Below are 27,884 nucleotides of genomic sequence, written 5' to 3'. Positions count from 1 at the left end.
TTGAGGCCCCCATGTTGCTACTCTTCAGAGAAAATTAAAAGAGGAGGAAAACTTACAATTGACCCACCTAAATACTCTTTCTCATAATTGGATTCACCTGTGTATTTAGGTCAGGGGTCACTGAGCTTACCAAGCCAATTTGAGTTCCAATAATTAGTTCTAAAGGTTTTAGAATCAATAAAATAAAAACAGTGCCCAAATTTATGCACCTGCCTAATTTTATTTAAAAAAAATTATTGCACAATTTCTATAAATCCAATAAATGTAATTTCACTTCTCAGATATCACTGTGTGTGTCTCCTATATGATATATTTAATTGACATTTTTTATCGTAACAACCAACGATTTATACAGGAAAATCAAGACGATTAACAAGGTTGCTCAAACTTTCGCATCCCACCGTAGTCAACTGGCATACAATAAACATTTGCTTAACCACTTAAAGACAAGCAGGCATATTAAAACGTCCTACTGGAGACTCTTATTGGCTCCAGGATGTTTTTATAAGTTAAGGAACATTGCTGCCGCTGTGAGAGTGCACGTGCACACTCACATGCGCTTGTGCATGCCCCCGGGAGTGCATGTGCATTCCTGTGCACGTGCACGTGAGAACAGTAAAACAAAAAACACAACATAGACAAAATACATCTTTATTTCTAAATAATATATTGTCACCATACTTTGTACTAGGGACATAATTCAAATCTTGTAATAATCATGACAAATAGGCAGATAACATGTGTGGGTTTTATGTACAGTAGCAGTGTTTATGTTAAAACTATAGGGGATGAAATTGGAGAAATAGTGTATTTTTTCATTTTTTTTCTAGTTTTCCCTTTAAAATGCATAGAAAATAAAGTAATTACTGAAAACAAATATCAACCCCAAAAAGCCCAATTGGTGGTGAAAAAAACAAGATATAGATCATTTCATTGTAATTAGTAGTGATTAAGCTATTGGCAAATGAAAGGGATGAGCACTAAAAGGTGAAAATTGCTCTTGTCCGTTAGGGTAAAAACCCCTTTGGGGCGAAGTGGTTAAATAAACATAGAACACAAATATGTATATTTATCCACAGAAAAAAAGCAAAGAAAACACAAAGGAGAAAAAAAGAAAACAACTGCACCATTGTTGCCAGGATTATAGCTTAGTACTAAGAAATGAAAAAAGCAAACAAACCAGATTGTCTTGGTCTCATTTCATGCAACATCTGTCATAGGTTATATAAAGGGAAGTATGAAGGAATCTGGGAGACTGGAGTGCCAAGGCCTTGGAATATTGGTATCTATTATAGTTTAAGCAGACCAGTTATTAATGTGTCAGGTACCGGTATATTGAACCAAGTATTTCTCCCTGACAATTTCTCCGCACAGACATGTATAGGAGGTGGTGGTTTTCTTTATTGATCCACAACACTATGCTAAATACATCAGATGATCCATTTTATCAATAGAGTCCGTCTGTGCAGAAAAAGGTTTTCATGTAATGGGGCACAGATATCTCATTCAAGATAGCTAGCGAAGACATAATGGGAACTAGGGGGCCCAGCTTTTCAGGTTTTGAAATCAATTTTGGTGATCTGCTGAAAGAAATTGGACAAGAGCAGAATAGATGAAGAATTAAAAAAAAGCAAAAAGATGTCTAAGCAGTTTGGTCAATTGAGTTTTTCAAATGGTACACATTTAGTTAATCTTCTGAAAGTAAGATATGTTTTATGTATAATGCATGTATGTATTATTATTCCCCCCAGAAGGATAGCATATACTCATTTCAGTACAGGTAGTCCCCGACTTATGAACGCCCGACTTACGAATGACCCACCGATATGAACAGCATGGAATCTATGTTTCCATGGCAACAAGTAAAAAAAAATTCAAATTGGACTTGTAGTTTTTGAGAAACTATATTTAAAAAAATTCTAAAGAAAAATGGCTTTTAAACTTGTATAAGCAGGTACAGAGGGCAGAGGTGTGACAGAGTGGGACACTGGAGGCAAAGAAGGGCACAGAGGAGGTACAGGGGACAGAGATGGCACAATGTTCTGACTTAAGAACATATTCAGGTTAAAAATGAACCTATTGTCCCTATCTCATTCGTAAACAAGGAACTACCTGTACTTCTAAGTCTTTCCGGTCTTTTTGGTCGAGGCTGTGGATATCGTTCCTCCACTTTCAGTCACTAGGCTACCCTGTGCTGTCATTAATGAATTATATACATATGAGATAAGCTTAAAAAGGAACTTTAGCGAAAAGGGGAAAAAAAGAAATCAATACATTGCAAAGTGAGAAGTTAAAAAATAGAAGAGATCAAGAAATGATTGCAGTGTAATTTATTCATATTGTTTGATCCACAATCAGACTGCATGTAATCACCTAAACTACTGGCAGACATGAATAAAAAAAACAGACAGCACCAACTGCCATTATCTATAACCATACCCACTAACAATGAGATAGGTTAAAAGGTTGTTTTTTTTATAGATATACATGCAGTGGCTTGCAAAAGTATTTAGCCCTCTTGAAGTTTTCCACATTTTGTCATATTACTACAACAAACATGAATCAATTTTATTGGAATTTCACATGAAAGACCAATACAAAGTGGTGTACACGTGAGAAGTGGAATGAAAATCATACGATTCCAAACATTTTTTACAAATAAATAACTGCAAAGTGGGGTGTGCGTAATTATTCAGCCCCCTGTGGTCTGAGTGTAGTCAGTTGCCCATATACATTGCCTGTAGAGTGCCAATGACTAAATAGAGTGCGCACCTGTGTGTAATCTAATGTCTGTACAAATAAAGCTGCTCTGTGACGGCCTCAGAGGTTGTCTAAGAGAATATTGGGAGCAACAACACCATGAAGTCCAAAGAACACACCAGACAGGTCAGGGATAAAGTTATTGAGAAATTTAAAGCAGGCTTAGGCTACAAAAATCAATTTTATTGGAATTTCACATGAAAGACCAATACAAAGTGGTGTACACGTGAGAAGTGGAATGAAAATCATACATGATTCCAAACATTTTTTACAAATAAATAGCTGCAAAGTGGGGTGTGCGTAATTATTCAGCCCCCTTTGGTCTGAGTGTAGTCAGTTGCCCATATACATTGCCTGATGAGTGCCAATGACTAAATAGAGTGCGCACCTGTGTGCAGTGCAGTTTCTAGGCTAAAATGCACCCAGGGCGAGGGTGTAAAAATTGCGCCCTCCCCGTTCGGAACAAGGTATGGGTGCCCGCAGTATAGGTTAGCCAGGTCTAGTTGCACTTAGTATAGGTCCCCCCAGTATAGGTAGCCAAGAATAGGTACCCCAGTATAGGTAGCCAGCTATAGGTCCCCCCAGTATAGGTAGCCAGGCATAGGTGAGCCAGTATAGTTGCCCCCGGTATAGGTTAGCCAGGTAGGTGCCTCCAGTATAGGTAGCCAGTATAGGTGCCCCCAGTATAGGTTAGATAGGCAGGCAGGAACTGGTAAAAAAAAGGGATAGGCTGTGTCCATGGAGCATAAACTGCCCTCAACTATGTAAGTGTTTAGTGGCCATAGCAGGTTTCCACATTGAACTATTGCGTTCAATGGGCCTCACAGAAGAGGTGAAGTTGGAGGGCAGCTAACATCTTGTTTAACTGTCTTATAACCAGTGGCAACCATCTTATGCATTATTCACATTCAATATCTCAATTGAATTAATAAAGCAATTAGAGATTAAGTGGTGTACAACGAAAGATCTCCTATATAAAGGACAGGAAAATAGAAGGTTGGTTTGTGAAGACAATCGAGAGCCCACTAAAGTGTAATATGTTAGGTATGATGTCAATAATACTGAATTATGAGAAGCTACTCAGAAAGATAGGTTACCTCCAAGGCAACCACCGTATAGGCAGGTGGGTAAGTTGTCCCCACTCAGGCTAAGAAGTTGCTCTCCGTAGTTGTAGAAAACTTGGGCAAATATCGTGGTTTTTAGAAACAGAGGTGCCAGTAGAGTATAAGATATATTAAAGTCAGTTTAAAATGGGGGGGGGGGGGGGGCGGATAGTGGTGGACTTACCAAGTTTCCTCACCTCTCACCGCTGCAATGTGTGACTAGTTTTATGGAGAATATGAATGATGAGCAAGGGCATGCCTCCCTGTCCCCTCCACCGAGGAAGCTGGAAGTCGGAAGCTGGCTAAACTGTTGGGAGCTTGCCATGCACATAGGACACCATAGGACACATAGGACACCACACCACCCTGCACACCAAACCATACATGGATCTGTAAAAAGGCTCATCCACCCACCTGACATGCTGCCCGTGGTAACGCCTGGGCCACAACTGCACTGACCTGTGTCCTCCACCTCCTGCTTCATACACTCACCACCAACTTCATGCTAGATGTCTCTACACTCCAAAGTAACCTAGATTTTGCTTACAGGCCTTTGTGAGTGCTGTATCATCTTAACTCTGCATGTCAGCAAACCACCACTACACTTCATTCACTGGTGAAATGCTGCTATATTGAGATGTCAGCTATATTGTGCATGGTTACTTCATCTCTGCTTAGCAACTCCCTGCATTACGTGCATTGTTCTGTGACTGTTCTGGCGAGTATGCACCGGGAGGTCTGGTTTTACCATAACTAGTCATTTCATTGAAACACTGATAGGTCTGATGTACTGCTATACATTAGAAAGTGAACTTGCATTACTGCCGGCACTTGTGGAAGCTCCATCTTTTGAATCTCAGCACTGATATGGCCGTTGTGTGATGATGTATGTGAGTTTGTGATGCTTGGTATATGTATGGTGCGGTAGCCATCCCATGCACTTTTATATGTATATTGAATATTGTTGTTTATATAGTAGAATACATTTCAGATATTGAATATAGATTTTGTTTCAAGTCTGAATATTGAGCAATTGGCACACGTCCCATCGTAGCGTCCTACTTCTTGCCTTTTGGGATGATGAAATAGAAAATATATCTGGTGTCCCAGAATGCTCTGGGAGGAGAATTCTGCATAACAGCCTAGGCTGAGTATCACTGGAAGAGTGGGGTATATTCCAATATATAGGTATAGGAAGTGTTTTTCATTGAAACCAGGGCCCATTTGTAAATAACTTTTTTATCCCAGAGTTTTCTCCTAGGAGACAATTTTTAATCTTCTTAAAAAACAAAAACACTTTCCAGCACTTTGCAACTGAAAAAGTACCAAGAAGTAGTTGAAAAAGTAATATTAAAATTATTTTTTAGTATTTTCTTGCTTGTTGGGGTTTTAGAAGGCATTTTATTGACAAGGTGTGAAAGTATAACATAGGAGAAATCTCGGGAGAAAATGTTAATTACATATGAGCCCAGGAAAATTACCATAAAAGTGGGTATCCTGAATAATTAATTGCATTCTACTATATGTCACTACAGTGCCTCTTTAATTTCTCATACAGCATTTCAGATTTTTTTTTAAATATTCTTTTTTTTTATTAGATTTTCAAAATAAGTATACTGTATGTGTACAAGTGTATAGTATATAATGGAAAGAAATACATTATAATGCATAGAAAACAGTCAGAACATATAATGCATGAGTGCCAAGTCATAACATCCAGTAGTAAATAAAGAATGAGAAAAGAATAAAGAACAAACTGAGAAAATGGAAAAATCCGAGTACTGCCAGTAAAAATCTAAAAAGGACTGATAGCATAAAAACAGTAAGGTAGATAAGGCCTGAATGCCCATAAAGTTTAGGCTATACTACGTAAGGGGGCCATAGTCCTCCTCTATCTTCCAAATGTCCCAGGGGCGCCAGATATCATCAAGTCTATCAACAGTATTAGTCAGTCTAGCCATTATCCTTCCATCCTCTTCACCTCTAACACTTTTTCAATCAACATGTCCCTTGTCGGTAGAGATTGGAAGCGCCATAAAGCTGCAATGGATTGTTTGGCTGCATTAAGAATGATGGCTGTAAGCTTACCTGCTTTGTGTCAATGTCGTGGAAGTGGGTAACCCAGAAGTAAGGTGAGTGGTGTACGGTCAACCTGTGTTTCCCAGATTTCATTTAATAACTATTAATGTTAATAGCATAGAAGCCTTTTACCTAGAGTACGCTGTCCATGTACTGATGTATATTTATAAGCTTATCAGTTTTTTGAGATTTGTATGTTGTACAACTTCAATAACATTTAAATTGCCGAAAAAAAAGGTGCAAGAAATATTTACAGAAAAAAAGCAAAAATTAACTGTGTATAAGTATAACGAACAGATCATTTGGTGTATAGCGTATAATGAACAGAGCATTTGGTGTACAGCTACGTTCACACTATTGGACAGCTTTTACATATGTACATTTCTGAACATGTCACAAATGTGCATATACGTTAAAACAGAAAGAAAATCAATTAACACCCACAAAAAACAAACAAAAAAAAAACACGTTCAATAAAATAGCCTACTGATATTGGCTTCATACATGTGTTTTTGTGTGGAGAAAAACAAACAAAAATCGCAAGTTTCTTTAGCACTGTACTGGATCAATACAAGCACAGCTGAGACTTAACTTTTCACCCTTTCGTTACCTAACAAATGATCGTATTGAACATTGTGATTCATGGGCTGAATCATACTGCACAAATGAGATCACAGATAACGGCGTTCAGGTGGTCAGAGATATATTGACTTGGGAGATGACTGATACAGCTAATCCATAAGCACAATCATATTTCGGAGCTGAATGTAATTCATAAAGCAAAGTAAATAATAATTCACTTACGTATGATTCCCTCTGTGCCATCTACATGCTTTGGTACATAGTATCCTGACAGGTCACTTTGCAGGATCTCATCTGCTGTTGCCCTTGCCAGAGCAGCTGCCAGGAAAGATGGGCAATTACTGAAAAGAGAAGACAGAAAGTGACGTTAGTCAAACAGTTTTAACAAGTGATTTGTTTTGCAGTATTCCTGGAACCAAAGGGCAAAGGAAAACTGGCAAGAATACAATTCCACATTTATGCACTATAATAAATTATATTACAGGTTAGCAGCCTTCTTGACTCCTCACAGAAGATTGAGTTATGGTTGCTATTCCTGATTCTTCCACCCAAGCCTTTTACACACCAAAATCAGATCTTGCTTCAAAAGGAGGGGCAGACAAATGTAATACTGGGCAGTTTCTGAAAGTCTTTATACAATTCTAGGTAAAGAGGCCCTTATAGAAGGACTTAAATGGGGGTTACAAATCTGTATGGTGCATACAAATGAAACAGAAATAGACAGAAGCCAATACAGTAAAACCTTGGTTTTAGAGTAACTTAGTTTAAGAGCGCTTTGCCATACAAGCAAAATTTTTTGTGAAATTTTGACTTGATATACAAGCAACGTCTTGATGTACAAGCAAAAAACAAAACAAAAACGTATACATGCGTCATGTCATCTCAACTGAGACAATGGTTCTTCTCCCTTCGGTGCTGCAGGATTGTACTTAATTGTGCTTAACCACTTGAGGACTGCGGTGTTAAACCCCCCTAATGACCAGGCCATTTTTTACTAAATAGGCCACTGCAGCTTTAAGGCCTCGCTGCAGGACCGCACAACTCAGCACACAAGTGATTCCCCCCCCCCTTTTCTCCCCACCAACAGAGCTCTCTGTTGGTGGGGTTGGATCACAGCAGGAATGTTTATTTATTTATTTTTTATTTGTGTTTTATTTTTGAATAAATATTACTATTTTCTATTTGTTTTATTGTATCCCCGCCCTCCCCCCCCCTGCCAGCCAATCACCGTAATCGGCTGTCATAGGCATCAGCCCTGAGCCGGCCATAAAAGCACGCAATCTCCTGCAATCCCCGCCCACAGCCATTCATGCCAATCGGTGTGGAATGGTCCTGGGGCTGCCGTTCAGGCCACTTGACGTGGAGCGGTTGGCAGGTGGTTAATCTGAGTGTAGAGACTGTGCAAAGTCACATTTCCAGGAAATCCTCAAAAGTAACTGTCATTGGATAATTTCCTTGTAAACCCCTTGAGGACCACAGGTTTACCAGGCCATTTTTTACGTCTCCACAGCTTTAACAGTTTATTGCCTGGCCATACATTCAGCTTAGCACCCAAATTAATTTTACCTCCTTTTCTTCCCACTAATAAAGTTTCTTTTGGTGGTCTCTGATTATTGCTGTGCTCTTTATTTTTTTTTTATTAATAACAGATTATCATTTTCTTTAAATCCCTATTTCTTTGATTTCCCTTCCCCCCCCCCCCCCCAAATTAGCCCTAGTATGCGATACATACACTACACTACACTACCCATACATAGGCATCAGCCTAAACTGCAAGATAGTCAATACAAAAAATTACACATTTTAAAGGAAGGTGTGTTTTAACTTGGGCGTTTGAAGCTGCCTATTGGTACTGGGAAATCTATTCTACCATAATACTGTATATAAATATTGCACAAATATTAATAGTCATAACTTTGTGCCAGTAATGACATTCAGAGATGTATGAACACATGAGCTATATAGCTTTACATTAGCGTCTATAGGAGCTAGAACTTGTTACCGCAAAATAAATAATTAATTAAAAAAAAAAACCCAGAAGAGATGCAAAACTGAAAAATAACCACTCATAAATGTTTACATTTTGTAAAAAGGTAGAATAATGGGGTAAAGCTTTTTCCTACTAGTCCTGTGAGTGGATATTGACAATTTAATTTGTGTGTTGGGTCTAATGGATATTTTTACTAGTTAATCAGGATATGGGGCTAGTAAAAAAACAACAACAAAAAAACACCCTCCCATCTTTCCATAAAATACTTTTACACAAGTCTTTTCGAGTATGTGGCCCCTGCCCCTAAAATAACCACCTTGGTGCAGTTTCATCAAACATTGTCTCATCTTCTCCACAGGAATACATGATGATCACCAGTGGAAAAAAACTAACCAATTTTGATGTGTCCTTGAGTGTATATACAGTACATCATATGTCACGTTTATGTTTTCTTTCAAAGCCAAGTCTCATTTTCTGAAAATGTTGCCATTACAGCCTAATGTAATATACTATTTTATATAGTGTAAATGGATCCAAAATAAAAATGGTGTCCATGCTTTGAATATAGCCTGATATCAGCTTTAAAAGCAAATTATAGAAGGAAAACAAATCTGTTATTAGCTGAAGGTTCCTTCATAAATGCAAGTGTTTTCATAGGACAATAAAATGTCATCAATAGGTATGCATTCTTTATAACTAATGACATGGCTCTGCAGATAAAACATAGTATTACTCAGTATACTCATTCATAATATTATTTTTGCTAAAGGTTAGAGAGAGATCATTGACACATCATTATGGTATCTTGATGGGTCATTTCAATATGCACACTGCCCACGGATCTGTCAGTCATCTGCTAGCTGACAGAAAAGGTCAATTGCAATACTGCTACTGTGTCATTAGGTTTTTATTTAGTGATATATGTGTGCATCATAAGCGTTATGGATTACTAAGAGATGTTAGGCCTATTGTCTATATTGAATCTACAAAATCCACAAATTCTTAATACATTGCAGAAAACATCTGAAACAGTTACATCTATGAAACATATACAGTATATGTATCTATTTTCCTAAATAATCTATATAGTAATTTGCAAACATACAGTGCATGCCAATACCAACATGTGATTGCAGGGCAAATATGAATAAACTTGTTTCTGAATTTGTGATTTGAGGCAGAAACCACATGGTAACTGTCAGTTAGAAAGGCAAAAGTTTTGATTTTGTTTCTTCCACTCATGCTTGGGACTACTTACTGTACATGTTTTCCTGTATTAGTCCTTTTTGGATCCTTGCACTTTTTTTTGAGACCCCCCCCCCCCCCCCCAAATAAATAAAGAACTAAAGTAAATAACTCTAATTATTAAATACACTTGACAACATGTTTTGCAGGTATCTTTCTGCTTCATCAGATCAAAAGTATCAAAGGCAAGTAAGGGATTGGCTTGTAGCACCCGTAAGGATTGGATAAAGAAAATCATTTTCCAATCAATGTTTGACTGATCAGTAGATTGAACATAAATAAACAAGCCTTTGTAGTATAGTGTATGATAGACTTTAATATTATTATAATTAGTACCGTATATTTTGGCTTATAAGATGACTGGGTGTATAAGACGACCCTCCAACTTCTCCAGTTAAAATATAGAGTTTGGGATATACTCGCCATATAAGACTACTCCTCTTCCAACGCACACCAAATAAAAATTGAAAAAACATCATATACTGGTGCTATGTATGAACAGATACTGGTGCTGTACTGTATGTGGCAACCAGTATATAACAGTATACAGGCGCTTGACTGGTTGGATTGGTCAGCTCTCCCTCTCCCTAAGTGGATTGGTCAGCTCTCCCTGTCTCCCTGTTTATCAGAGCAGTATGGAAGAATAGATTGCGCTGTGCCCATAAAACACGCCTCGTTCACCCTTCTGGCCCACCCTTGTATCCTACTTCTCTGCCTCTCAGATCTCACACATGTGCGCCTGTGCCGGTTTCACTACAATCCTCAGCAGCAAGATCTGAGAGTCAGTAACAGGATATGGCGTATCACCCGACATCACTGACATCCGGCATATTAGATGACCCCTGACTTTTCAGAAGATATTCAAGGGTTAAAAAGTAGTCTTATACGCCAGAATATACAGTAATATTTAATTGAGTTATATAGCACTCTCTTCTTTTGTGGGGCTTTAAAATTATGACAATGCATACAATCCAAATAGATTGCACAGATAAACAAAGACATTGCAGATAACCAACACCTGGTAAACTAAAGGTAGCCATACACTTATATATTTGCAGAAGATTCGGCCATCAGATAGATTTCTGTCAGATGCCTGTCAGCAGAGGCAAAGCTATAGGTGGGCAAGGGGGGACATATGTCCCCGGGTGCAGCACTGTAAGGGGACGCAGAGCATGGCCACAGGGCCTCCAAGTGAGTGAGGGGCAACTTGCTGGCTGCCCAAAGTGCCCCTGCTTCCCTCTCTCCCTCTGCAGAGGAGTGCAGAAGTGATAACAGCAGCAGAACAGGGGGGGGGGGGGGGGGCACATCTAGCTAACTATAGGGGGTACATCATCTAAATGAGGGGAAGGGAGGCATATCTGGCTATCTAAAGGGGGATACATTTGGCTAAATGGGAGGAGGGGGGTGCATATGGCTAAAGGGGGGGCACATATGGCTGTCTAAGCAGCATTAGTCCACTTGGCTCCACTCATGACCACACCCACATTCTGATGCGTGGCCATGCCCAATTTGTCCGGGGGGGGGGGGGGCACAAAAATTGTCTTGGTCCCTGGGCGCTGAAAAGCCTAGCTACGCCTCTGCCTGCCAGGTTGAATCTATCTGATGTGTGCCACACTAGGAACAGATTTCCAATAGATTGCATTATGAAATCTATTGGAAATGTATTAAAAATCAATCTAAATGCATTATTGCACCATTAGATCCAATGCAAGTCTATGCCAGCAGCAGATCGACCGAGATTTTCCATCCAGTCAGATAGATCAAACTGATCGAAATCGATCAAAATCGACCGCAAACCGATTAATTGGCCGATCCATCATGCATCAATTTGCGGCTGATTGATTTGATCAAATCGATCAATCTAATCTGGCTGAAATCGACCAGTGTAGGGGCCCCTTAAAAAGATTTGACTCAACAACTTGAGCAGAGAGCCAGGCCCAGAGCACTTACAGTGGGTTGCAAAAGTATTCAGCCCCCTTGAAGTTTTCCACATTTTGTCACATTACTACTACAAACATGAATCAATGTTATTGGAATTCCACGTGACAGACCAATACAAAGTGGTGTACACATGAGAAGTGGAATGAAAATCATTCATGATTCCAAACATTTTTTTTTACAAATAAATAACTGTAAAGTGGTGTGTGCATAATTATTCGGCCCCCTTTGATCTAAGTGCAGTCAGTTGCCCATAGACATTGCCTGATGAGTGCTAATAACTAAATAGAGTACACCTGTGTGTAATCTAATGTCAGTACAAATACAGCTGCTCTGTGAGGGCCTCAGAGGTTGTCTAAGAGAATATTGGGAGCAACAACACCATGAAGTCCAAAGAACACACCAGACAGGTCAGGGATCAAGTTATTGAGAAATTTAAAGAAGGCTTAGGCTACAAAAAGATTTCCAAAGCCTTGAACATCCCACGGAGCACTGTTCAAGCGATCATTCAGAAATGGAAGGAGTATGGCACAACTGTAAACCTACCAAGACAAGGCCATCCACCTAAACTCACAGGCCGAACAAGGAGAGCGCTCATCAGAAATGCAGTCAAGAGGCCCATGGTGACTCTGGACGAGCTGCAGAGATCTACAGCTCAAGTGGGAGACTCTGTCCACAGGACAACTATTAGTCATGCACTGTACAAAGTTGGACTTTATGGAAGAGTGGCAAGAAGACAGGCATTGTTAACAGAAAGCAGAAGAAGTCCCGTTTGCAGTTTGCCACAAGCCATGTGGGAGACACAGCAACCATGTGGAAGAAGATGCTCTGGTCAGATGAGACCAAAATGGAACTTTTTGGCCAAAATGCAAAACGCTATGTGTGGCAGAAAACTAACACTGCACATCACTCTGAGCACACCATCCCCACTGTCATCTCTTCAGCAGGGACAGGTAAGCTGGTCAGAGTTGATGGGAAGATGGATGGAGCCAAATACAGGGAAAACTTGGAAGAAAACCTCTTGGAGACTGCAAAAGACTTGAGACTGGGGCGGAGGTTCACCTTCCAGCAGGACAATGACCCTAAACGTAAAGCCAGGGCAACAATGGAATGGTTAAAAACATAACATATCTATGTGTTAAAATGGCCCAGTCAAAGTCCAGATCTAAATCCAATCGAGAATCTGTGGCAAGATCTGAAAACTGCTGTTCACAAACGCTGTCCATCTAATCTAACTGAGCTGGAGCTGTTTTGCAAAGAAGAATGGGCAAGGATTTCAGTCTCTAGATGTGCAAAGCTGGTAGAGACATACCCTAAAAGACTGGCAGCTGTAATTGCAGCAAAAGGTGGTTCTGCAAAGTATTGTCTCAGGGGGCCGAATAATTACGCACACCCCACTTTGCAGTTATTTGTAAAAAATGTTTGGAATGATGTATGATTTTCGATCCACTTCTCACATGTACACCACTTTGTATTGGTCTTTCACGTGAAATTCCAATACAATTGATGCATGTTTGTGGCAGTAATGTGACAAAATGTGGAAAACTTCAAGGGGGCCGAATACTTTTGCAACCCACTGTATTTGCTAAGGTGATAAAAGTTACAAACAAAGTAAGGGGAGGCAGTAAGTGGCATGTAGCATGATAAATGTGTATATATGTGACTTATGATATCTTCAGTAGTTGTTGGAGATGCTGATAACTTTAATAGGCCATTATTACTCTGTAGGGGAGCTGAATAAGTAGAAGGAACAATCAGGTGAGTATATTCACGTAACCCTTCTACTACATAGATTAGGTAAGATTGCACAGTTAAGATTGCATCATTGATGGGCACCTTAAGACAATTAAGCCTCTAAACCTAGATATTTAGCCCTTAAAATCATAATAAGAATGTTCTATTTAGAATTAAGCCCCATCTACACAATACGATTCTTTGTGCGTTTCAATTACAATTCTATTTATGATCCGATTAAATCCAACATGTCTGATCAGGATTTGATTTGATTCAATTCGATTTGCCATTGTTTTGAATTGAATTCCGATCGGACATGTCAGATTTGATCAGATCGTAAATAGATTTGTAATCGAATCGCACAAAGAATTATGTTGTGTAGATTGGGCTTTAAGGCGGCCATACTTGCTTAGATCGCTACCCAATGTGGCAAACAGATTAATTTTTTTGCTGCAAATCGTTCAAAACTACAGTAGATGTGGCTTGTTGCACTATAGATTTCTGGCAGATTTGGTCAAAGTGATCGAATCCGCTGGTAAAAATGGATGTGCGTATGGCCTGCTTTAGGCCTGCTTTAGTTGCATAGATACAATTGTTTGTCTCATTGGCCTCCATATCATGCATTGTAAATTCTCCCTCTACACTCATTTTCTCTGTGCAGATCCTTACAATTACTTAAGCACCCAATGAGTAATCATAAGTCCTTTATTACTGAAAACAACAGGAGTTCACACGTTAGTATCTTAAAATAGATGACAATGGGTCCAGAAAGTCAATAATAGGCTTGCTTTTTCTTCTTCTATGTGTCAAAAACTATATTCAACATGTTCTGAGTTGCAGGAACCTATTGCTCATTCATCAACACATTAACAAGACGTTTTACAGTCCAATTAGTAGCCTGCAAGTGCGCCCATGACCATGGCCAGGCAGTTGGTAGGGAGGTGTAATAGGGTTGTGTTAATCAAAGAACCGACTGCACAGAATTACAGGTCTTTTTGTAGGTAATTTAGCTTCTTGAGTTTGTATTTTAGATGTGTGTTTAGCTGTCTGTCTGATATTCTGCTTTAAAATAAATCAGAAAAATAATTGCTAATCAACTTAACAGTCTCTTTACCTGCTTCACTGTACAAATGTTTTGACAGCGAGGCAATAAACCAGATGCCATACCAGATGCCCAAAATACATGTGAGGAATCTGTATTATAAAAACTTGAGGTAGAAAAAGCCTTTAATAGGTTGACATGGCTCTTAATAATTTATAATAAATAATTTGATTGCCCTTTGTCACAAATGCTTTCTGACAGGGCGTGTATTCTATCCAACAGCAAGCATATGACTAATCTATCTATCTACTGTATCGATCTATCTATCTATCTATCTATCTATCTATCTATCTATCTATCTATCTATCTATCTATCTATGAGTGTATCTGCAGATCACCTTAACCTCGGTGATATACATTAAGTGGTTGAAATTTGAAACCCCGTTCCCTGTCATACCAGTCCAAATTCATGATTGCTAAGAAATGTGCAAATTATTGGTTGGAGTGTTGGCAGTTGCAGTAGTCACAGCAAGAGTTTTTTTAACCACTTGCAGATGAGCAGCCGCATTAACACGTCCTGCTGGAGCCTCTTAATGGCTCCAGGACGTTTTAATGCGTCGCTCGCTCCCGCTGCTGCTGTGCACGCATGCGCACCCCCCCCCCCCCTCGCAATGCCTGGAATGAATGGACATGACTCTGATCAGGGGCCATGTCCATTCATAAAGCAGAAAGTAGTATGAATATAATAAAAAGTAAAAAAAAAAGTGAACACTTCCTGTAAAACAAAGTGTTTTTGGAAAATGTTTGCATCGCCATCTAGTGGCCAAAAAATGTCCCACCCCCCAGAGTCCACAACCCCCCCACCTTAGTGTGTCCTTGTTAATCTTGCTACCCCCGCAATGACACCCTTCTCATGGACTAACTCGGACTTGATTTTCTGGTTCTCTGTAAAATGCATGTTATACCCTGATTACATGTATAACCTTGTGCTATGTTGTATAACTGTTTGCTACCTCTCTGTCTGTCACCCCTTGTTTACAATGTACGCATCCCTATTTATTGTCCAGCACTGGGTAATATGCTTTATAAATACAATAAATAATAATATGCCGTGTGGAACAATTGCTGGTGTTTACTAAGCAGGAAATGTATGAGTAGAACAATAAAGATTACACCATGGTGTACACCAAGAAAAGGCAAAACAGATAATCTATTCAATAAATGAAAGAGGCAATAAAACAAAAACAAAAAACAAAAATATTAACCCAGTATTATAACAAACAATACAATTTAAGGCCACAAATTAAAAACGGGATACAAGATCAAAAGTGGAAAATTACATATTATTCTGAAGCCTGCCCAGATTGATAAAAAAAAAAAAAAACTAATAGTAAAAATAAAAAAACAAAACAAAACCATACCTACTAGAGTCCTGAAATTGCTTAAATTGTAATAGAATTGGCATGTGATATGAGATGTATGACATGTGTATATATATTACCAGTCCTACTTATAGCTTGCATGTATTAACCTCCTTTTTTTGACCTTCAAAAAGATTTAAAAATTGTTTTTTTATCTATGTAGATGAGGCAGTCGAATGAAACCCCGCCCTCCTGAAATGTAAATAGAAACTAAAACACTTATGTTTTACAAACAAAAGGAAACTCTGAGAGCTGAATTAACCAAATTCTTTCTTATACTGTCATGGCTGCTATTTATACTTCCCAACACAACTGCAGTTATTAACCTCTTGAGGACTGCAGTGTTAAACCAGGCCATTTTATGTAAAATGGGGCTGTGCAGCTTTAAGGCCAAGCTGCAGGGCCGCACAACACAGCACACAAGTGATTACACCCCCCTTTTCTTCCCACCAACAGAGCTCTCTGTTGGTGGGGACTACTCGCCCCGCCCCTCCCCCATGTTTATTTTTTTTTATGTAAATATTTGTTTTATTTATTTTAAATTGTACTATTTTTTACATTATTTTTATTGTGGATCCTCCCTCCCCCCGCCAGCCAATCACTGTGATCAGCTGTCAAAGGCTTCAGCCTATGACAGCCGATCACCTTCAGGTCTCCCAGGGGGACAGCCGTGTCACACGGCTGTCCCCAGTACAGCGCTGCTGCTGATCGCAGCACTGTACATGTAAATAGACGGCATTCACGCCGTCTAACAGTCTCCCGAGTGGCAGCTCGGAGACTGAAGGCGGGGCGGAGCTCCGCCCCCGAGCAGGAGATGCGCGCACAGCCTGCGTGCGATCTCCTGCAAACTGCTGCCCGGCGTTAGGCGGTCCTGGGGCTGCCGCCGCGGCCATGCCCATCGGCGTGACGCGGTCGGCAAGCAGTTAAACTGAAAATAAGAATGGGAGACTGCAGGAATGGTCTACTTGATTTACTACTACATACTCAAAATATCTTATACATTTTTAAACCAGGTTTGCTTTACATAAAGAAATAGAAATGTAAGCAATTACAGAAATACTTATACCAGTAAGAAATCTCCTAGTCCAGCCATATTTTCCACCAAACATTAAAAGATCTTAGCTACCATTCTGCCCCCTAGGTTACTTAAATTATATCAGGCTTACCAAGACAATGAGCCCCTCTCTAAGGACATTTTAAGGTTACAAATCATCATTCGCTTTAAGGGAGGAAAATAGCCCCTTGACTGTAAAAGATAGTCTTTTTTTTTTTTTTTTGTTAACAAATAGCAATTTAAAATTTTTCACACAGATTGAAAATTGATTAAATGCTATTGTTTCAACCCTGATCAATGACCAACTTTCCTTTATTTGGGAAGAAAGACAGTTGACAACACAATAAAGGGCAATCAATACAGCTGACATAGTCAATTAGAGACCTTAATAATGGTCCTTCTCAGCCTCGAAACTGAGAAGGTCAGATTGTAGGTGCTATGGGCCATTCTTACAGCTTATTTACAATTTATATTCTCCACCTTCATCCTTTCTCCTATTGGACATCTGTCAAACTCAGACCATTGGTTTAAACATTAGTTATTGGAAGATTAGCATTCAAGTGCTAATTAGCATTCAAGAGCCAAAGGCAGTTACTCCATCCAGCTCCTCCTTGATCTCTTTTCAGCATTTGATTCTGTAGACCATTCCCTCTTCCTCCAATCCCTACAGTCCTTGCGCATCATCCATGGCTTTGCCTTGGCTCTCCTCCTACCTCTCTAATTGCTCCTTCACCACCTTCTTCAATGGCTTCAACGGATTCTCCTCAACCCCTGCTCAACTCTCAGTCAGGGTCCCCCAGGGCTCTGTTCTGGGGCCCCTTCTGTTCTCAATATACACTCAATATACACTTCCTCACTTGGCAATCTCATCTCCTCCCTGGGCTTCAAATACCATCTTTATGCCGACGACACTCAGATTTACCTCCATAACCCGGATCTCTCCTCCACCACAATGGACAAGGTCTCCTCATGCCTTTCAACTATTTCCTCCTTGATAGACAAAACTGAGTTACCGAGCTTTCCTCCCCATGCTACTGCACCCCTCCCAGATTTACACCTCACAATTGATAACACAACCATTCGCCCTACCTCCCAGGCCCAATGCCTGGGCGTCAACATTGACTCTGCCATCTCCTTCATCCCCCACATCCAAAACGTCACCAGAGCCTGAAATTTCCACCTCCATAATATCTCCAAGATCTGCCCCTTCCTTACCCTGGACACTAGAAAGCTGGCCATCCATGCCCTCATCACCTCCTGCCTTGATTACTGCAACTCCCTTCTGTCTGGCCTACCCTTGAACTGCATTGCTCTCCTTCAATCAGTTATGAACGCGGCTCATGCATTTTTCTCAACGCTCCGCATCCACATCTCCCCTCAGTAAATCACTGCACTGGCTGCCTATCTGAATCAGGATAAGTTTCAAGATTCTATGTCTATAGATCACTATATGCTGCCCCCTCTTGCTCCGAGTCCTGATCACATGATATGCATTGGGAGCTGATCATGAAGCACAGAAAGTGGTGCCGAGGAAGAGGAGACTGGATGACAATGTATTTACACAGCTCAGCTGTGCTCTGCACAAGGGAAGGGAGGAGGAATAGCTCCCATAGCCTAGAGGGGAGGACTGTTTTTAAGAGGGCCCTGCGATGGTTGGGTTTGCTGGAAGGTCCAGAGGGGTATAGTTATGCCCCTGAATAATAATAATAACAATGAAATATAGAAAAAATAATGAAGAATCCAAAGAATCCCCATACTGCACACCATTAATATAAAAAAAAATCACAGAGGTGCTTTGATGACATTACTGGCTCTGTATCCCATTTTTAGCAGCAACGATATAATGAAATAAAGAATCCATTGAGACTTTTTCTTTCCTTCTTATTTCTTTTTTATTTCCCTTGGGATCCATAAATAATATGCAGTTCAAGAATTGCTTGAACATTTGCTTTTAGCAAAAAAGATAAAGTATCCTAGCTGGCCTTTGTAATTTCACCCACAGACTACAGCAGGCCTGTGACATTAGCACAAGTCATTTTCCATATCAGCAGCTGAGCTGTGTGACTTGCGCGCCCCAGGCATGCATATATTTAAAAGACAGGGACAGAAGCAGAGTGAAAGGATCTTCATTAAAATAACACGCAGTAATATAGTTCAAATATGAGAATGCAATATCCAAAAAGAACAAACTAGACCTACTCAAATAAATAAGGGTCAGATACTATTTTTCTTAGACAGTACTACATCTATATTAAACATGACTGTATAAACTATATTATTTCTTCCTACATTCTAAACTCAATCTTCTTTATAAAATAACAATAACCAGTTATCAATTTGCATTTGAAGCATGGGAAAATAAAGTAAGCCATCCTGCAGATCCTACAGATCTGACCTGAATTCATTCCAAATGTTCTGCTGTGAGGTGGCTGAGGTTTGAAGCTTTCACCTGAGTCATCCCCCATAGGCTAAGAAGATTACACTATGTGCATTACATAATGCCTATTGGAGACTGGCACAATAAAAGGTGTGCTGTGAACTGGTGGTGTGCTGGTGATCCTTGTGAATTGACTTGAATGTGGTACTGCCTATACCACTTCACCAAGCACCCCCCTCTGAAATCGGATGACGGAAGGTGTGCCTGCTTCATTACGGAAGCCCATAGTGTGAACGCATCCATGATAGTGAGAGTTGCTGACATGATCAAGAGGCAGCTTATCTTCTTAGGGGTAGCCGAACCAGCAAGACAAGACTTCTGGTGCCCATACACATACAATAAAAATGTTTGATTTTCCCATCTATTCGATCTAAATGATCAAATTGAATGAAAGTTGAAAATATTTTTTTTTAACGATTATCCCGTTTTTTCGAGAAAAATCTGATCGGACATGCTGGAAAAATCTGTATATTTGATCTAATGGAATAATCTAACTAAACTATCTAATCGAAAAAAAAATGAAAAATTGTAACATGTATGGTCACCTTTAGGAGAGGGATGCAAATATTAGCCTTGTTATATGTACAGAATTAGTGTTGCGCATGAATACAATAGCACAACAATAATACAATACCATTTCAGCAACTCATGCTATCATGCAATAGGACCAAAGTGAGGGCTAGTGAACCTTAACTGGCTGGGGAAGAAAAAGTTAGATACTTGCCTAGGTAGAGGAAAGCCTCTGGATAGTCAAGAGGCTTCCCATGTCATCCCAACCCCGCAGTTGCCATCCTTGTCACATAAGTTCTCATGGTCACACTCCCAACACACTGGTAAACCTACCGTATATACCGGTGTATAAGACGACTTTTTAACCCTTAAAAATCTTCTGAAAAGTCAGGGGTCGTCTTATGAGCCGAGTGTCAGTCTGGAGGCAGCGTCAGTAGTGAGCGTGCCGGGTGTCAGGCTGTGCTGTAATTACTTAATCGTGCAGTCTTCTGGTGAATAGAAAAGTAGATCACGCTCTCTGTTTAAAAACAAGACTTACTGTAATAGTTTCCAGTAGCAGAGCAACTTCTGGGGTCACCTGACTAATGACGTGTGCGCTCTGCTGTTGACTCACGCAGGAAGAGATTGCCGGGCTGTATTGTGGAGCACAAACATCACCAGTCAGGTGACCCCGTAAGCCGCAATGCTACCCGCGTGAGCGGCTGCTCGCAAGAAACTATTACAGAAAGTCTTGTTTTTAAACAGAGAGCGCAATCTACTTTTCTTATCACCTGAAGACTGCACGATTAGGTAATTACATCACAGCCTGACACCCCGCACCGGGCACTCTCACTACTGGGATAGTCTAATACGCCGACTATGCCCCAACCTCTGTATTTTAACTGGAAATGTTGGGGGTCATCTTATACGCCCAGTCGCCTTATACACAGGAATATACGGTATATAACGGAACAACCAGTCTCCCAGGGTATTCACCTACTCCTACTCCTATAAGGCCCCTTTCACACATAACAGTATTTTTTGAAATGTCCATTTCTGCACATTTGCCGCACATCTAATGTAAGTCAATGGCATTGCATTTGACTTGCATTGTTGTGTGAATTATCTGTAGAATATTTGTCTGACATGTATTCTTTTTTGGAAAACAACAAGCAATTTGCTTACGAAGCAAGCCAATGGGAATTGCACATTTTTGCATTCCCAATGCAATATTAAGTTCATTACATACAATTTCATGAAAGTTAAACTTCATTGGTATGCAGGAAAAAAATCGCATTCCAAAATCGCAGGAATTAGTGCAGAAGTTTCCTTATACAATTAGGCCAGACTGGGATTATATCTTCACGCGACTGGGATTACAACACTAAATTGTATTAGCAGTACACAATATTTGGACAAAAAAATAATCTGGAGCAGTCGGTCAGCCTCCCTCCACCAACTAAGAAAGTCCCTCATAACAAGTAATAATGCAAAGGAGGCACTCAATTGGCTTAATAAACTTGTGTTGTGTTTCCAGAATACTCCCCTGACCAACTAGCCAAGCAGATATATACAATAACAATACACGTACTAATATGTGTACAATTGCATAAGCACACAATTGGCAGACAAGAGAATAATCAAACCCGCATAATGTCATAACTACATACTCAACTGCATACACAAACAGTAGACCAGTGAATAATTAGGCAGGCTGGAAGTCAGACTGGTAAAGGAAACATAAGTAGGGTGCAAGGTGCAAGGTACAATGCACAAGAACCAAGGGCTAGATTCAAAAGGCCTACTTAGCACAATGCTCTAGCAAAGTTCTTCTGAAAAAAGCAGCCTTAAAGTGGTCTGAAACTCTGACAGAACATTCAATAAAAATGTGTTTTCCTAGTTTTTATTACCCATACAGTTATCATATTTGCTTTTGTGCACAAGTAATATTGTCCATTTTCAAATTACGAGTTCCTATAGTACAGTTTATCTGCTCTGAAAACTACCACTTTTTATTCAAGCTGCTTCTTATTATATATTAAAATCTTCTAGTGAGCTCTTCTAAACTGTGTGCATACTTGAAGCAGAAAGAGCTTGTTTTCAGTTGTTACACGCAATGTAACAACAGAGGAATGTAAACATAATATAATGTTATCTCCTTTCTGGATGTGGATCTTGAGATGAAGGGGCTTTCCACTTCAGGACAAAGTGCTGTGTTTAACTGTTTGAATACTGTTCTGCTACAATTTGTTGTGCTATTAGGTTTAAGGCTGCAAAGGAATAGTTTAGAGCACAGAAGAAATGCTGAGTTTCAGACCACTTTAAGTATGCTGCACATTGATCAGGTGACGGCTCCAAAAGTTCAGCGTTTCCTCTGCAGGTCAGCTAAGAAATTGCACAGGCCCCAGTAAGAAGAGAGACACCTGCTGGAGAACAGCAAAAGTCTATATGAAGTCTGTAAATGCTGCCACCAGCAGGAATCCACTGGCAATCATTGTGGCATTCATAAATAATAACCATAACAGTATTTCAGATTTCTTCTATATACCTGAGCACTGGATTTTTACTTCTTTTTCCAACACTTTTATTTTTCCACTTAAGGCCTCATTACAACAGATAAACTGTTTGCAAGTTGAGTCTTGCCGATTATATGTACAGAGAGCGTATGATTCAATATACTTAGGTCTTCATTTTTCAGGATTCTGGGGACTGGCATGAAGGGAAAAGGGCATTATGATAGGCAATTTACATCAATCAACAGCTCTAAAAGGAAAAATTAAGATTTATGTAGTTAAGGCATGAAGTCCCCCCAGAGATTGCTGCAAGAAAGCCAATACATGCTAAGAGGAAAATTGATTTTCTATTGATAGAAATCTATGTGCTTGTGTTGTGAATTACCAACCGCTGATTCTTTAAGTGAATAAAGAAAAAAAATTAAATAAAAATGTATTGGCAGCTGTCAGACAGAAGCATTGTTGCTACGTACTGTCTTTTATTTAGAAACTGCTTTAAAGTGTACACTTACATATACAATGCACATCATGAAATGTCTGTCAACTATATGCTGTGTTTTAGCCATTTAATTTTTGCCCATTTGCCCAACTTTATTTTTCTTAGGGAAATGGGTTTGTTGATAAGTCTACTGCAGTACTGTCATTTCCTGCACATCACTAAAGATGATGGTACCAAATTTTAATAAGAACAAGGAATGGCAGTAAACCAAATACTTGATTGTGAGTTATTCCAGTTCTTCCCCACTACAAATAAAACAATGTATTTTTTACTACCTCTATTTATTTTGAAGAAATTTAAACACTTCACGTTAAAGCAAAAAGTGGGGGGCATTTTAACAGCAAGAATTGCAAAAATTAAATAAATAATAAAACCACAAGAATCTACCGGTACTCCTGTTTACACTATCCAAAATGGAATATCCCCTCATCTTGGTTTTAAAAGATCAGCCAATGAAGCTGAAAGTTCAAGAATCAAATACTATACTGGTTAAATAAAATATTTTTAATTGAATGCAACAACATCTAGCCCAATTATTATAGAACACCTAACCAGAAATAAAAGTTTAGTATGCAAATAGAAACTATTTACAGCATAACTGCACTTGGGAGCACATTTTATATTCACATGTGATATGGATAGCCCAAAACCATCAAAACAGGTATTAATGGTCAATGGTGCATTACGTTCGGACAAAGAGTGAAGTAAAGATACTGTATATTATTCACAAACCCTTACAGTGGCTGGATGGTGTAATGGTTAAGGGCTCTGCCTCTGACACAGGAGACCAGGGTTCGAATCTCGGCTCTGCCTGTTCAGTAAGCCAGCACCTATTCAGTAGGAGACCTTAGACCTCCCTAACACTGCTACTGCCTATAGAGCGCATCCTAGTGGCAGCAGCTCTAGCGCTTTGAGTGCGCCAGGAGAAAAGTGCAATATAAATGTTATTTGTCTTGTCTTGTCTTATTGTCACCGGGACATTCACTGTATTAACGGGTGGAAAGAACAACCCAGTCCCCGCTCAATTTATAGGCAAATGACATACAGAAGTCAATCTTGCAGGCCCGAGTTAAGATTTCGTTATCCTAGCTGAACATAAAAAGATTGCTCCCATGTCCTATTGCCTTGTATAAGTTAACGGAAGCTAGGAAGTAGACAATCTGTTATCATTAGGTAAGTTTGAAGCAGAACAGGCCTGCCTTACTGATTAGATTATTACATAGAACATTTTTTTACAATTCACATGATTGCATAATCTTAACCATGTGACTTGAAAGATATGAACATGTACCTCTACAACTTTTACTTTCCTTTACTGTAGGCATGAAGCTATTTAGGTAATAATGAACAGGTTTTTTTTTAGTTCTTTTGTTTTCATAAACTGAGTTTTATTAGTACTGAGTATTTTTTCCCACAGGTGTTATGTAAGAGCAATCTTTGCTTTTTTTTCTTGTTTGACAGCTGGATTAAATAAGAGTTTATCCAATGGCTGCTGATAAAGCACCACAGCAGGCTGTATAATATTCTCTCCTTAGATAAACGTGTTTGCTGTTATCTCTTTATTATGAGAACTCAGAACTGGGAGTGTGTGATGGTGAGAGCTGTGAATTTTCAGTACCAAAAAAAAATAATTCTCTGCATATGATTGAATGTTCAAAGCTGCTGCAGTAAAACTTACCTGGTCTCTCCTAGATTTCTCCCTATTTTGTGATTTACTTCAAACCGCTTTCATCAAGATAAATAATACGTGACTAGTAGATCAGTTTTTGTTTTTACTATAAGTTACCATTTTATGTCTTTTATGTAACAGTACGTTTGTGTAAGATTGGGTTTTTCCACCTTGTAAAAATAGGTCAGTGGAATGTCCATATATTTTTGTGAAAGATGTTTCCTTGTATGACACTTTTGCTCTTGATAGTGCGTAGAGGAGTTATTGCCGCAGCACAGTCCTGACGCCACAGGGGGAAAAGCAAAAATACGTAGCATGAAATATCATTGTATATATATCCAACTGGGCAACGAGAAATATAAACAGCAAAACAAAAAAACAGGAGAAAACATCTTCTAGCAGATACACCAATTTAAAAGTAAAATAATGACAAAGCCTGTAATAGCATATGCTTTGGTATTTTGTTTTGTTATAAACACCATTGCAATAATCCGATTGATTGAAATCTAGCAGGTGAGTAATACGGTGGTTGCCAATATTCAATGCTTCATAAAAATGTGTTCTGTAGACAGTGCCTGAGGCACACAAGCTACAAAAAGCATGTAGCAATGGAGGCAGAACACCTGACCTGCATACTTGCATAGTACTCCTGAGTCAATGGCCTAGTCCATCTCTTCATAGGGGATTCTCAGCAAGGCTTTTATTCTTGATAAAGATATTCCCTAAAAAGGATTTAAACAACGGTGCTGGCCAGCTTCCCTGCTCCCTACACAGTTGTTTGGCAGTTGGAAAGAGCAATTGCCATTCACTAAATGCTTTTGAAAAATAAATAAATCCCTGAGAATCCCCTATGAACAGATGGACTGGTCCAAAACCTGTCACTTCTGTCAGATTTCTACTACCTACTGTAAGTTACAGCAACATAGGAGAAAAGTAATTTATGGCTCATTTTACTCTGGACAAAACGTACTTCGTATTTGTATATGTTTGCACATATTTTAAATTTTACAATTTTTCGCTGTAGTGACCCTTTAATTGAGGCCAATGATACAGAAGACGTTAAAAGAAAGGGGAAATCCCCAATGCTGAATACTGTAGAACTTTTTTTTTAGAAGCACTCAGCAATGTAATAAGGATTAGGCAGGGCCCTCTCCTACATCTATGATATAGTTTAAACCTGTCATGTATGCATGTCTGTCATTTGTGTCCACTATTACTGTTCAACAATGTGTAAGGTTGGTGCTTTAAAATGAAAAGATAATAAAAATTGTACCACATTCCTGTCACGCTCACGCCATGTTTAATTTAACTTTGTAAATGAAGCATGCCACTAAACATGGAATCCACTGAGAACCAATTATGGAGTAATATGAGTGCTTAATATTTCTTGCACTCTTGTATCGGCCTTATTATTATTTGTCTCTGCCCTCTTATTCTTTTCTTACTCACATTTACACTTCCTTGTTAGATACATGGAAATAAGGTTTCCACTTAAATCTTAATTCAGGGTGATGAAAACATCAGGAGGCAAGTGGCTACTACAATCACCTTACAGTCCCAGGTTCAAAACACAGCCAGGACACATGATGTTTTCTCAGGGTAAGCTGGTGTCATAGGAGGCATGACTATTTCCATAACCATAAAGGCCTGTTCATTTTAGAGTGCCCTTGTGCAGCCCAATGCATGTGGACACTTTTGGGCATATGTACCACTTTGCTCATAAACACACTTGGTAGCATGCATCAGCATAAGCAGGGTTGTGCACATGTATTATGCAGAGAAGGTATCTTAGCATGAGCATGCCTTTACCAATAGACCTTTCTCCTTCCACAAGCAGGGCCATTTCTAGTCTCCGTCTATCCACAGATGCCTGGAGCATCCTCTAGTGTGTAGGTCATGATACTCCCCCCCCCCCCCCCTGTATTATCAACATATGGTTTTACCCAGAGGACAGTAGGGAGGAAGAAAGGAGAGAACAGACTGCAGTCATGGATGCCAGTGAGTAAGGTGGATGGGAGCGGGAAGAGTGGCACACACAAATGTATACAGTGTTTGAAAAGCAAGTCCTTGTGTGCATGAGGATTATTTGTTGTCAGCATGTGTAGAGTGTACAATATGTCTCTGTGGGTGTTTTCCAGTGTCCTACATGCCTGGTCCCCAATATTTCAGCATCCATCCCACATAGTGTGTCAGCTTTGCAGTTTTCTTGTTGTGTATCATAACATTCCAGTATCCTTTGTAGTATATCCCAGCTTCCCTGTGGAATTTTCAGGCACAAATGCTGTTGCATATGTCAACAACCAAATGGTTCTGTCATGCTTCATTTTACAAGAAAAAGGCCTAGAATTCATTGAAAGTGGAGTATTATAAGTATTATGGGGCACCATGTGCTTAAATAAAACTTCTGAAGTGGAATATGTGAATAAAAGATTTCATTATGTAATTTATTTATTTTTTTTTTGGGGGGGGGGGGGGGCGATACCCATATTCTGTAAACTCATCAGGAGGTCTTTGTCCCGTTTCATCATGAAAAGGGTCTCTGCCTTTTTCCCTTGCCAAGTGTGCAGCGGCATGTGGGAGGTCGTCTCTGCTGGAGGCCACAGCAGAGATCTATTGCGTTATTTGGCACTAGAGCCTGCGTTGATGAAGGGTAGGGCACATTATTGAGGTGTGCAAAGAGGGCTTCAGGAAGAAAAGCAAGAAGGCGGCGCCAATAAAGAATAATTCATCTTTCTCAAGGTCATAGGTAAGTATGAAATATATCACTTATTTTAAGTGAAATTCTGTGTACCCACGAGAAAGGGTTTATCTGAATATTTTGCTACAAACAGCATTTGACTAGGAGTATGCTTTAAAGTTTATCTGTAAAATAACATTTTTACATTGATATATTACAGATAAATCAAATGTCAGTTCATAAAAAATGTACTTCATAGTTAAGTATAATAAAACTGAAAAGAGCAATGAAATAAATATTTGATAGAAATAATAAATAAACTTAACCAGAAATCTTTGATTCTTGATAGAGAAAGATGGGAAAAGGGTTGTTTTCTATCAACATTGTAGTAAGCGGATATCTGAAATAAAAGCAGATGTATTGCAGCATTGCAGAAACCTATTTATGTAAATGAGGTGAAGTGTTAATTCCATTCTCTCAGCCTCATTCACGCAGTAGTAGTGTTATGAGTCATTATTACAAACAGATCACAAGATGTGTGTAGCAGAAGGCGGAGCTCTCTTCTCTTCAGAAAAATATGATAATTCAGTAATTATCCAGGATCAGTAGTTTATTAAGGAAAAAATGTCCCATTGTACACAGATTAGTATTT

At 39.3% G+C, this 27,884-nt stretch overlaps 1 protein-coding gene across 1 annotated transcript in view; it reads right to left on the bottom strand.

The window, feature by feature from the left end:
- PPM1E (protein phosphatase, Mg2+/Mn2+ dependent 1E) overlaps window positions 1–27,884 on the bottom strand; it is a 388,390-nt gene that overhangs the window by 131,852 nt on the left and 228,654 nt on the right. The window contains exon 2 of the mRNA XM_068268637.1: window positions 6,747–6,865. Coding sequence (XP_068124738.1) covers window positions 6,747–6,865 — 119 coding nt within the window. The remainder of the gene's footprint in view (window positions 1–6,746; window positions 6,866–27,884) is intronic.

The sequence above is a fragment of the Hyperolius riggenbachi genome, chromosome 2 (genome assembly GCF_040937935.1).
Source record: "Hyperolius riggenbachi isolate aHypRig1 chromosome 2, aHypRig1.pri, whole genome shotgun sequence".
Classification (NCBI taxonomy): domain Eukaryota; kingdom Metazoa; phylum Chordata; class Amphibia; order Anura; family Hyperoliidae; genus Hyperolius; species Hyperolius riggenbachi.
This window is presented reverse-complemented; position numbering and strand designations above follow the sequence as displayed.